Raw genomic sequence first — 13,151 nt, 5'->3', positions numbered from 1 at the left:
CTCCACAATTAAAAACAAATATTGAGAACATTAGTGATCAAATCCAATGCATATCTAATATCAACCTAGGAAGTGAACTCATTTGTCAATGTGCCCCCATCTGCTTAAGCAAAGTAATTAGAGTACTATGCATACAGAGAGCAAATTATATAGCATATGATAATGTTGAAGAAGATGGGTTTGTTGACTTGTTTAAAGTTAAATCTCCAATATACCAGGGGGTGGGAGGAAGACTTTCTTACCAGCTTATGAGCCTCAGATTAACTTTTGATTAATATTATTAAAACTTTTGATTTACAAATTGATAAGAATCTAAATTTAGTGGACAGTTCCTAAGATTCTAGGTGATGCTACATTAAAAAACAAGTGGAATTGGGAAGAATACAAAACTGAAAATGTTAATTACATAAAAAATAAAACTTTAAAAAAAGAAAAAGTGGGAGAACATTACATTTATCTGCAATTTAATCAGATAGTGCACTTTCATTTTCCAAAGGTAAAGCTGTTTTCCTAAACCTAAGATTTTAAGAGATCATGTATGGGGTTGGGGTTGTAGCTCAGTGACAGAATGCTTGCATAGCTTGTGTGAGGCACTGGTTTTGATCCTCAGTACCACACGAAAATAAGTACGTAAAATAGAGATGTGTTCATCTACCACTAAAAAAGAGTTAAATAAAAAAAAAAAAAAAAAAAAAAAAAAAAAAAAAAAAAGAGGTCATGCATAGAGGAGTTCCTTTAACTTAGGGGTTTATTGGTTGAGATTTAAATTCTAAAAAGCATTAGGAACTATCAGTGCTGGTTTTTAATGATTTCCAGCACTCAAATAACAAAATTAATCACTGAAGAAATGATTCATATTAACCAAGTATAATAAATAAAAAACAAAAATGACCCAATGTGTATAGAGACATATACCTTGGAGGCATTTAGTATATTTGGAAATTCTCATTTGCATTTTTAGACAATGGAAGTAACTCTTTTGCAGGCTGTACTAAAACACAAACACACCACTGAAGAAACCAGACTAGGAATTTCAGCATTCATTCGATGTTTCTGGAAGTCAAGGAAAGCAGCCAATTAAAAAATAACTCAAACACTGCCTCTTCTTCATGTTCAGCAAGCACAAGATTGTTAATGGTAGAACAGCTTACCTGGGGTAGGACTCTTTCTTGAATTTAAGTTCTGAGAATCTGTAATTTCTTCTGTTTGTCCATCTGCTTCTACCTCTACTTTGTTTGGAATTTCTTTTGAATCTTCACTAAGGCAAGTTCTTACACCTTCTTCCTCTTCTAAGACTCTCTGGCCTGCAGTGGGAGCACTCGGAGTAGTCACAGCAGAGGCAGCAGCAGGAACAATGACAGGAGGGGGCGGGGGAGAAGCTGGAGGAGCTGGAGAAGCAGGAGAAAATGAAGGAACTGTGGAAGGGGTGATGGGAGCTGGAATACACTCCACTTTCATTTCTTCTGGGGGATTTTCCAGAATCTCCAATTCAAGAGTCAATGGCAATACTTCTTGTTTTACTATTTCCACAATGCTCTCTGTGGCTGGTAACTTTTCACTAATTCCATTCATTTCATTAATTAGGTTAGCACTAGAAATCAGTGGAATATCATTAGATACTACACTACAGGGTTTCTTGCATATATTACTGTCAATTTCATCTGTTGGTGATGGGTCTGATGTTTCTGTGCAAGATGCAGGGCTGGGAGTGAGAACTGTATCTTCTTTTGAGGAAGGGAGTTCACATCTGTCATCTAAAGCAGTGGTGAATATTGGTTGGCTACTAAGAACAGCAGAAGTGGGGGAAGCAACTGTACTTCGAGCAACTGAAGAAACGGTGGTAGGTGATGGAGGCAGAGGATGCTCTGGTATGGATTCTATGGTGGTAGTCTCTGCTGTCTGGCCTGCTTGTTCCTTCTTCTCCCCACTAAGGACTAGCCTAAGGATGGGGGAAGGAGACTTTAACACTGGCTCTGGTTTTGGCTTCTCTTCTGGAGAAGAAAAAAAATAAAAAAGTTTTAAGAACAATTTTTGAACCAAAGACTATACTGTATTATCTTAGGTCAATTTTTTTCATGTCTTAGCAAATCATCTGGCACCTCAAAAACACTGTCATTTTTTTTTCTAGTTATACCCACTATTACATGATCTCCAATACATATAAAGTTCATTTTGAAGTAAGAGAAGGAATCAACTCACCAAATAAGATTGTGTCAAGAGTACAATGGAAAAGTTCACCAAGAATGAAGCTAAACCATACTTTAAGGTAGGCAGACCTGCATCTCTATCATATCTTGCTCCCTGTGGAAAACTTTTCCACAAAGCTTACACTACTGTGGACATACAGTACAAGACAAATAATCAGAAATTATTATAGAGACTGATGTTTCCATATATTTCAACATTTGGGGGAATTTTTAAAAAAATATATGACTTGGATAATAAACTATGTTTTAAGACAAAGCATCATAGTATTATTACCAGTGAAATTAAGTATGAACATAAAAAGTTTAGAAATTAACTTTTATTTCTCCCAAACTAACCAGAAATAAATGTATAAAAGTGGAAATGTACCTTGTGTCTTTATGTGTAAAATAAATCTTTAGGGAGAAAACAAAGTTAATGCTTGGATAAATAAAAAAATACTTTTCCAATGTCTGAAATATTTTGGAATAATATATAAAATATACATCTGTGTATAGACCAAGAGAGAATAAGATCAAGGAAAAAAGAGAAACTGTAAGGGTACTGAAAAATAAAAGAAATGCTAATTTAACAAAATTCCAGGTGAAATGATATGTGATTCATTCCTGAGAGGATGAAAACAAATAAGATTTAGATTGTTTTCAGTCTTGTGCTTCCTTAGCACTATAAGAGGCTCCACTGAAAATAGAAGATACTCAATGAATATGTTTATCAAATGCCAACAAAAGTTTAACGCACTACTGAAAGATAATCTAAACTGGAAGAGATTTTCTCCTCTATGATTCTTTTTTTTTTCCTCTACAATGCTTAATGCATCAGAGTCTTTATAATAAACTGTAGTTAAGTCTGTGAAAAAGAATATGCTGTTAATCAGATAAATAGATACTAAATATTATCAGTAAGCTATTAAAGGTTAATTCATTCACTTCTACTACTTAATATCTCAGAATTCTCTTTAATTTATAGAGATAGAAATTGGCTTCTAAAATTGGACTTTATTGTAGTGGTGAAATAAGATCAATAGACTCTCACAGTCAAATACTTCTGCATAAGCTACCAGGCAAAGAGACAAAAAATATTTCAGAAATAATGTTTTTAATGTATATATAAATATGTTCCATACACATGACTAACATAACTTTGTTGAAATAGCTCTGATGGAAATAACTTCCAATTCACTGCAGTAATTGCCTCACAGATCACGGATATTATATGATACTACTATGAAAGCAGATCAGAAGCTGGGGGTTTAGCTCAGTGGTGAAGCGCTTGCCTAGCATGTATGAGGCCTTGGGTTCTATGGCCGGTATGACCACACTCACACAAAGAAACAACAATCAAAACAAATATTAGAAAAACACCCTTCATGATAGCTGAAAAACCAAGATATAATAAATTTAAAAAGAAAAGAAGAAAACAGTACTTCTCACATTAACAATCTAATAAGAATGTCAATTCAAAGCTCAATTTTAGGAAACAAAATTTCTAGTAAAAATAAATAAAACAAAAGTAGATCTAGGACTGAAAGAACTGTAACTGTAACTGTAATACTAGAAAAAAATCTAGTATTAAGAAAATAAGAAGCAAAGTTTATTTCAAGAGCTTCTCTGACATACAACTCCTTTAACTCGTTCTTTAAATACCGAAAACGGAAGCTTTAAAAACAGAAAACTGAAAAGTACAACACAGAAGATGTAAATGACAAATATTTAATTTAAGCATGTGTAAAAACTTTTACTATTAAGAGTTTGGCCATCTTTAGGAATTGGTAGGGATTCCATCTTTAAGGTCTTTTCCTAAGGAAACAATTATGTAAGAGTGAGCCTAGATTATAGAATATTTAAGGCAGCACATAATAGGGGTGGAGGGAATAAGCCAAATGTCAAACAATGAACAATTTATTAAATAAATGATGGCCTAGGCATATAATGGCATACTATTCAATAGTTAAAAAAACAGGGCTTGAAAAGAATCGTTGTATAGAAAGTTTATATACTTATTTTTAATTGAAAAAAGTTTTAAAAACAGGACAAAAAAACTGCAAGTAGAAGTAAAACCCAATTTGGTAACTTAAAAAATACTTATTACTAGTCTTTGGGTAATGAGTAGGGATTTTTTCATTTAATTTAACCATAGTTTAGATAATGAATGCAAGATATTTTTAAGACAGACAAAACTGCTCCCTTTAATTCTTACATGGTGGTGGAACCAACAGTGCGTATGTCATTTAGTAGTAAAGAGAAAGTAATGCTAAGCATCCTGCAATTTGAGGGACAGTCCCATTTGACTAAGAATAAGGAGTCCTAATGGCCAACAGAGCCCAGGCTGAGCAACACTTCTGGGAGTGGTTGAATGACAGCAGAATACTACTCACGGAATATCATACAGGAGGTGCTTCCAACAAGCACTAAGACTAAGACTACAGGCCCTCTCTAACACTTTTTTATATTAATTATCCATGCCATACTCTCAAAACATTAGACTTAAGATATTTTCTCACTTAGGAAACAGCAATCATTTCAGCTGTGTTTGTACACCATCAACAACCAGGTAAAGATTTTAATTCTTTCAATGGTTTCTCTACATATCAATATGAGGCATTTCCTTGACATCATAATATAGTAAACAAATGGGAAACAATGTATTTCTCAGGAACCTTTGTCTTTTTATAACCATTCCAGCTGTTCATGTCAAAAACTGAGAAACCAGAAGATTAATAATGGCACCTAACATATATGAAGCACTTCTATGTGACTGGAACTAGATTAATTGCCTACATATACTATTACATATACTATTCTCTATAAATCCCACACCATCAGTGGGGAAACTATTATGTTCTTATTTTACAGATGAAGAAAGTGAAGGTCACATAACCAGCAAACGCTCAAACCTGAGAATAACTTCAAAGCTCATGTTCTTCTAATCTGGGGGAAAAAGTTTACGAAAATCTAATTATTTAGGTAAATCAAGCAGGAAAGAGTCTTGGGAGCTAACATGAAATTCTGCTCACTAGTTCAAACCCTTTACTCAATGAGACTTTTGTTGCTAACTGTAGAACAGAGAAGTTTTGCGGGAGGTAATAATAAGCTTTGAAAACAATCCTTGTACTCATTTAATTTCAAAAGGAATATACACTTAAACAAGGAAAAAGTTTAAAATGTAAGTATAAAGAAAAAAGCTTATTTTTCTAAAAAACAATCTTTCTATTAGTATCAAAATTATACACATAGTTTAAAAACTGTGAAAGTTGGGTCTGTAACTTAGTGGTACAGCACTTGCCTAGCATGTGTGAGACCCTGGATTTGATCCCCAGCATTGCCAAATAAGAAAAATAACAAATTAGTAAATTAAATAAAAAGTGAAAATCTACTATGAAGCAGGTTATGACTAGAATTATGAAATAGTTACTGAGTTTTCTGGTGAACAGTTAGTACTATGAGGAAGATGACAAGTAGTTGCAAAGGGTTATCTACAGGTTCCTTCAAACATACTTAATACACAAGTTTTTCATTTCGAGGTAATCTGAAACATTTTCTCTAATTTGCCCTCATCTACACAATGTCACCCTGAAATGCTGATTTTGTTATTCAAATTTTCAACCCCACCCCCAATTCTGAACAAATCCATGAACTCTATATTTTCCTGTCTGGAAATCTAGATCTACATATGATAAAACTAAGGATGCCATAATCTAAAAATCTTAGCATTGTTTTCCACAAAGTAACTGTAAAAGAAAGGGTACTGCCTCAGGCAGATCAGCAGTATCATCATCATTTCTTAGCAAAGCTATATATAAAGTATGCGAAGACATCTTAAAGTCTCATTGCATAGGAAATATTCAGTATGTTATTCTTACTAACAAAATAATTACAATTTTGTAAAAGTATAATGAAGTAAAATTTTGAAACAAAAATTCTTTACAGAGTTTGAAATCATTACATATTTTGACTTAAAACCACCTTATCATTGGGGGATAGAGAGTGATCTTCCTCAATACCTAAAATTTATACTTCTACAAGACTGATGACATTAATATTAAAAAAAATTTACCTTTAAACTCTGAACAAAGCTTATAGAAGTATTTGTCAATGCAAATTTTAAAAGCATGACAGATTAAGGTTCATGTCCTATCTTTTGATTTAAAACTATTTTATAACAACAAACACAATGTAGGACTTGCCTATGTTCACCTCTTTTTATAAAAAATATTAAGCTTCTCTATACTCAGGAGGGAAAAAAACCTTCTTTATTTTAAAATACCATATTACATTTCCATAATGTAAAAAAACACTGAAATTATGTATTATAACATCATCTTTCAGAAGGTTTATAGCTATGATAAATTGCAGTCTAGCCCAAAACCTTTAATATTAAATGCCTCCATTTTATGGGCCATTTCGAATTGTTTTTAAAGAGTAATTTTTAGAAAGTATATTTAATAACAACCAGCAACAGCATATCAAGGTTTAGAGGAATTTATAATCCAAGAAAGCAGGTAACACATATATTATTTCCATCCATTCTCAGAATGAAGTCAGAAAGCATGCCCAAAGTTACTTTCTTCTCCCTTTGCATTCTGAGAATCAGTTCCCAATTTTAGCTACGTTAGGGTTAAAATCCAAGTAAGCAGAAAGACTCTGATATTCAGTTTTGGGCATGAGATTTTCCTTAAACATATGCTACTTCATGTTCAAGGTCAATGAGGGAAAGACCTTTCTATGGTTCCTACATCAGTAATAATCATGTTAATTTACTAAGCACTTTTCATGCTAGGCATATCCTCAAAAACTCTGTGAGGTATGCCTTCAACCTATTCTATAAGAAACTGAGATACATAAGTTAAGTAATGTCAATCAAGATCAATTAGCTAGTGCCCAATGGAGCCAGGATTTGAACAATGCTTTCTCTAATGTGGGTGAGAGTTAATAGCCCAATCTTGCAAGAAATCTTTTGTAGAAATAGTAAGTTACACAAGGACACGCTGAATGTACAATTAAATATGTGTTGTTCTTATAAAATAATATATGCTTTGATTTATTCTCCCACCCTTGTACCTTTTTTTTTTTTAAAGTGTGAGGCATTTTAGTGTTTATGTATACATGACAGTGAGGCATTAATGTAGAAAAAAATTTTTACTAATCATCCCTACTTTAGTTTCCCAAAAGTAGAACATTTTCCATCTCAAAGCTTTGTTTAAAAGTGAGTGATGAAACAGTTCTCAAATGTTTTACTTTTGAATGCTAAGGGCAATGTACTTAAGAAAAAAGAGATTATTAGGTAAGAGGGAGAAATACAGTCATACACAAACCTTGCTTCTGGTCGCTAGCTGCAGTGACAGGGGTGCTGGCAGCAAGATGAGCGTTGTCCACAGTCCCATAAACCACAGGGCTGTGCTCAGGGACTTGGCTGGGCAGCTGCTGGGATTTGAAGTACAAAAAAGGGTGATAATGAGCATGCGAACATAAAAACTAGCAACATGGGACCCAAGCAAGTGGGGAAGACAGAGCAGGAGATCACAAAATTAAAAAAAAAAAAAAAAAAAAAAAAAAAAAAAAAAAGGAAAGAAAAAGAAACAAAACAAAACAAAACAAAGGAAGCAAGGAAAAAATATATATAGGTCAATTTAATAAATTTGAAAAGTACATGAGAAGACAGGGAGAAGAAGGAAAGAGGCAGTGGGAAAGGGGAAGGAAAAAAGATGATTACTATTAACCACACCAAGAGAAGACAGCACAACAATTATTAGTACATTTCATTCTCCAGTGTTCCTTCTAAGGACAAGCTGACTTTTCAACCTAACATCTAATATCATTTACCATCCTCCCAAAGACCAAAAGGATTTGGTCAATTTCACTACCTAGTAGTTAATCTTCCTAAAGTAGGACAAATGAAAATATTAAGGGTTTAAAAACCAGTTATTGATGGAAGAGTAGAGATTTCTGTTAATGTCCTTGTGATCATAAAGATGAAATGCAAATTGGAAAACTTTCTACAAGCACTTTCTCCTTTAAATGTTTTTAGGTTCTGGGTCAAGGATGGTATCTCTTCAGAATCAGAAATCCAATTAAAATATGTGGCTTTTCAGAACTATGAGGAAACTCATTATCACTTGGCCATTGTACTGGAATGAAAGATGCCTATCAAAATCCAAGCAAGTAGGTTGAGAATATTACAGCTATTGTGCAACTTAGAGGGAACAGAATTACACAAGAAGGGACAAGGACATTCATTCTCCATCACATTCCAGTCAGGTATTTCTGGATCTGAGGGTTACACAAAGCCACAAAAGGAAGCAGTGTCTCTCCTCGGACATCTAAGGTCAGTATTTTTGGTAGTTCAATCTACATTGAATTCTACTGGTGCTATCAGAGCAGAGCTCCCTGCCCAATTCTGTATTGATTTTTGCGGGGACAGAATGAGGTAGGGAGATGAAGATGTGGGGAATCTGGTTAGACGGGGCCACTTAAAAAATGAAGATTAGTTAAAAAAAATACATTTTTAAGTCTGTAGTCTCACTTAAAAGTTCTTCAAATGGAATATAAATGAAATGTACACATGATAGATACCATTTAAGTAACAATGTTTTTTCAGAATGTATAACATGTAATTCATATTTGACTATGAATGTGAACTGTATAAATTACGAATAAAGAGAAAAATGCTATCGTTTTGCCTATTCATTAGACCAGAAAGTGCTCACACTCCATAATTACTTCTAAATGAAGACTACTAAGAGTATTCCGTCCGTAAAGAAATGAATAGTTACTACACTTTTATTTTGAATCCTGGAGAAATGAATAAATATAGCACTGTGATGATCACTATACCCTGAACCCTTATTTTCAATGAAAAATTAGGAAGGTTTCACAGTTAAAAATGAAAATATAATTTTAATGGCTAAAAACAGATCTGGAAAAAAGGGAAACAGTTCATGAACTTAGCAGTTAATAAAGTTATCCAGGAAAGAAAGATTTGCAAACTGCATCAATGACCTAAAAAAAGAAGAAAATATTAACTACTCCAATTGCCTGGGAAATTAATAACCAAAATGTAAGTCAACAAAATGACATCCTTAGATCAAATGAATGTTCATAACCATAAAATGCTACTTATACCTATAAATTTGTATAGATCTGAAACTTTTCAATATAAAATAGCTTGAATCATATAAAAGATATAACTACCAGACTTTCTTACATTAACAAAGTCCTTGGAAGGATTTATGTATAATAAAGAGTGATAAGAAAGGACTGAGAAAATGTGTTCATTAAGTAATAGCTCCAAATCCAGCAACATTCTGGGGAAGTACTAACTCAAGTGTCCTGAATTATAAAATGAAAAGAAATTAAAGATCCTAGAGTTTCTTCAACTTTTTCCAACTTTAACATTCTCTATACCTCTGACATTACCTAGAAACTGATAACATGTTAACATATAATTAAACAATCTTATTCTGGATTAATTTTAATTTAGGAAAATCTCAAATATTAGCTAAGCCTCAAATCTCACCTATTCTCTCTTAATGAAGTTACTCAACTATAAACGGTCCTTATATTTACAAACCACATATAGTCAACTATTTTATCTAATTAATAAGTCATAAAAATCAGGAAACACCTTAATACTGTAACTGAAAATATCACATACTATGGTATAAGTACCTTGATTGACATAAAGAAATTAAGCTACACTGTTGAGAATATATTCAAGGGATTCCAAAACCACTGTATTTCAGTCACATTCATTACTGCTGGGAATTAAAATTTCTAAAATTTTAATGCCTAAAGGGCAATCGGTAACAAAACAAAATCATTCAACTCCTAACAGTATCTAAGAAATGAACTTCCTTTATAAATTCTAGCTGAGAACCAACTCTAATGAAGATTTATATATTAAAGCACTGGTCTCAAGGGCAATGGATAGGCTGGGGCCCAGATACTGGAAGAATTCATTCCTTTTTTAAAAACACAATATTTAGCTACTAGGTAAAATATGAACAAAATTTGCAACTATTACTTAAAATACTTCTTTGTACAATTTTAAATTAATTCTTCTTTATATAGCAGCCCACACCGTTTCTGCAGAAAAGGGTCACTTTCCATTGCTTTCTATTTTAACTATGTAGATGATAGGATATTCAAGTACACAGTCAGCAATTATGGAGGTGACATGTCTGTTTTTGTACTATCCACAAGATAAGCAGTTTCTACATTTTTTAACATTGGGATTGTGAGGGGGAAGCAAGAGGAAAACAATGTCTTGACACTTGAAAATTATATAAAGTCAGTGTTCATAAATATTTTGTTAAAATACACTTGCTCATTCATTTAGATATTATGAATGGCTACTTTTGTGCTGTAATGCCACAGAAGTGTAGTGCTGAAAGAGACAATATGGTTACAATGCTTAAAATATTTACTATCTGGTATATTACAGAAAACATGTGCTGACTTACATACAATGAGAGAAAGTCAGAGACCACAAATTGCTACAAAATAAAAAAAGCTAATGTAATTTATTGCTAATCTAAGAGGCTACTTCAGTGTTTCATATTTTATAATTAAAGGTATAACTTTTTTACAAAGTACCATTCAGTAACTTTAATATAATCCTTGTATAAAATACCTCATGTATTTAATGTCTATAAATCCAGAGGATAAACAAGTATAAAGTACACACAAGCAGAAAACAAGTACAGCATCCGCTGAAGATCAAAAAGAAAAATAACAACATACTTAGAGACAACAGAAAAAAGGACCAAAACATGCTTCTCTCCTAAGTGGCAGAGAATCACCCACATTCAATCATTGCGCAGGGGTGCGTGTAGTATGGGTGTTTCCTCCTGGTACTTCCCATGTGTAAGAACACGTGGTAATCTATATCACATACAAGAATACACTGAGGATCTACTCGTGACTCAGACAAAATTTTTAGCTTCATGGACCAAAGGGAACAGATATTAAAGGGAAAACCACAAAATTAATCATTTAATTATAATAGTAGTAACACTGCAAGAACACAGAGCTAACACATAACCTGAGTCCTGACTTTGTATATGTATAAGGATTTGTGTGTGTGTGTGTGGGGGGGCTATGTGGGATTAAATCCTGGGCCTTGAATGTGGTACACAGCACCTTGCCACTGAGCTATAGCCCCAGCTATTTTTAATTTGTATTTTGGGGCAGGGTCTCACTAAGTTGCCTAGGCTGGCTTTGAACTGTTTCCCTCAGCCTCCCTAGCAGCTGGGATTACAGGTGTGCACCAATGCACCTGTCTGCAGCATTTAGGATGAGTTTTAAATAGTCAATGTGGATTCAGGCATAGGGGAGGCATGTGGCAAGAAGTGTAGGAAGATGCATTTCAGGCAGAGGGAAAGGCCAATACAAAGTCTCTAAAAGGAAGAGTATTATGTGATCAACAAAGTTGAGTGAGAAGGCAAGAAGAATACCAGAGGGATTAGTGAGCATGGTATAAAACAAGATAGCAGGAGTCAGAAGAGATAGGGTCTTACAGGTCACACCAAGGTTTTCCGTCTTTCATCTCCATAGCAACTCTAAGCCAGGCACAGGTTATTTATTTATTTATTTATTTCCAGGCATTGAACCCAGGGATGACCAATCACTGAGTCACATTCCCAGTCCCTACTTGATATTTTATTTAGAGACAGGGTTCTGTTGAGTTGCTTAGGGCTTCACTAAGGTGCTGAGGCTGGCTCTGAACTTGCAAACCTTCTGGCACAGCCTTCTGAGCCTCTGGGATTACAGGTGTGCACCACTGTGCATGGCCTGGGCACAGATTTTAAGGTGGCAGTGTGACATAAGAATTATGTTTTTAAAAGTTAATTCTGACTACTCATGTGGGATGAACTGGAGGGAAGGTAGAATAGTTCCAAGGATACAATTTATAAGGTTACTGAAGCAGCCCAAGGGGAAAAAATTTGGTGGTGATAGGTAAATGTGAAAATTTTTATTGAAATACAGGAGGTAAAATGTTAAGAGTTCATAACTAATTATGTGATTGATATGGAATGGAGGGGAATCAATGATGAGCAGAGGAGTAAAAAGAAAGACATTAGGTTTCTAGTTTCTGAGAAACCTAGTGTATTAGTCACTGAGACAGGGAACACTGGAGGTGACACATGGGGTCAAGGGATAGGGGTAAGGAAGACCATGAATTCAAGCTTTGTGTATGAAATGCTTGTGAAGCCACCTGAGTGTAGAGATCAGGTTGAAAACTGGGTATATAACTTGAAGATCCAAAGTGTTATCATACCTAGCAATATACGGATACATGATGAATACATTAACAAATGGGTAATAATGCATGCTGAACAATGACCACAGCAGTAATGTAATAGTAATCGTGAGTGACACAATAAATACCATGCCAGGGTCACAGAATGTAAGAATTGGAATAGGCATCAACCACAAAGATTAGTTTTTTATTTCTACACTTTTTCCAAGGAAACTACCAGTTCTATTAGAAAATCTTGAGTGACATGAACTCACTATATCCAGTGGTGGAGTTCATGTCACATTTAGAAAATTTTAAATATTTTAAGTTTGTTTAAGTGTTTTCACCTATTGATCTTAATTGTTAGGTATGAAATGAAAATCTTGTCCTCTCTATAGAAAAGTGTTTCACACATTTTAAATCGATGCTAATAAGTACCATAAGCTCAGTGCCTAGAGTTATGCTAAAAAAGATAAAGTGCTTCTTGTATCTGGGGAGCAAACATTCTAATGATGGAGACAGGAGACAAATGAGAAAATAAGCACATAATGTGTTGGGCAGAGGCTAATGTTATGAATAAAATTAAGAGTATGGGGATGTCATTATACGGCGGTCAAAGACAGCCTTCTTGAAGAACAGTCACCGAAAAGAGGCAGGTTTGTATTCCAGATGGAAGAATAGTAAGAGCAAAAGCCCTGTGGCAGAAGTAA

At 34.0% G+C, this 13,151-nt stretch overlaps 1 protein-coding gene across 30 annotated transcripts in view; it reads right to left on the bottom strand.

The window, feature by feature from the left end:
• Eif4g3 (eukaryotic translation initiation factor 4 gamma 3) overlaps positions 1–13,151 on the bottom strand; it is a 294,208-nt gene that overhangs the window by 103,549 nt on the left and 177,508 nt on the right. For 16 of the 30 annotated variants that reach the window (XM_047526878.1, XM_047526748.1, XM_047526753.1 and 13 more), the window contains 2 exons: positions 7,517–7,676; positions 1,152–1,991 (listed from right to left, as the gene is read on the bottom strand). In XM_047526878.1, coding sequence (XP_047382834.1) covers positions 1,152–1,991; positions 7,517–7,676 — 1,000 coding nt within the window. The remainder of the gene's footprint in view (positions 1–1,151; positions 1,992–7,516; positions 7,677–13,151) is intronic. The other 14 variants (XM_047526927.1, XM_047526786.1, XM_047526820.1 and 11 more) reach the window with 2 other exon arrangements.

The sequence above is a fragment of the Sciurus carolinensis genome, chromosome 1 (assembly GCF_902686445.1).
Source record: "Sciurus carolinensis chromosome 1, mSciCar1.2, whole genome shotgun sequence".
NCBI classification, from domain to species: Eukaryota; Metazoa; Chordata; class Mammalia; order Rodentia; family Sciuridae; genus Sciurus; species Sciurus carolinensis.
This window is presented reverse-complemented; position numbering and strand designations above follow the sequence as displayed.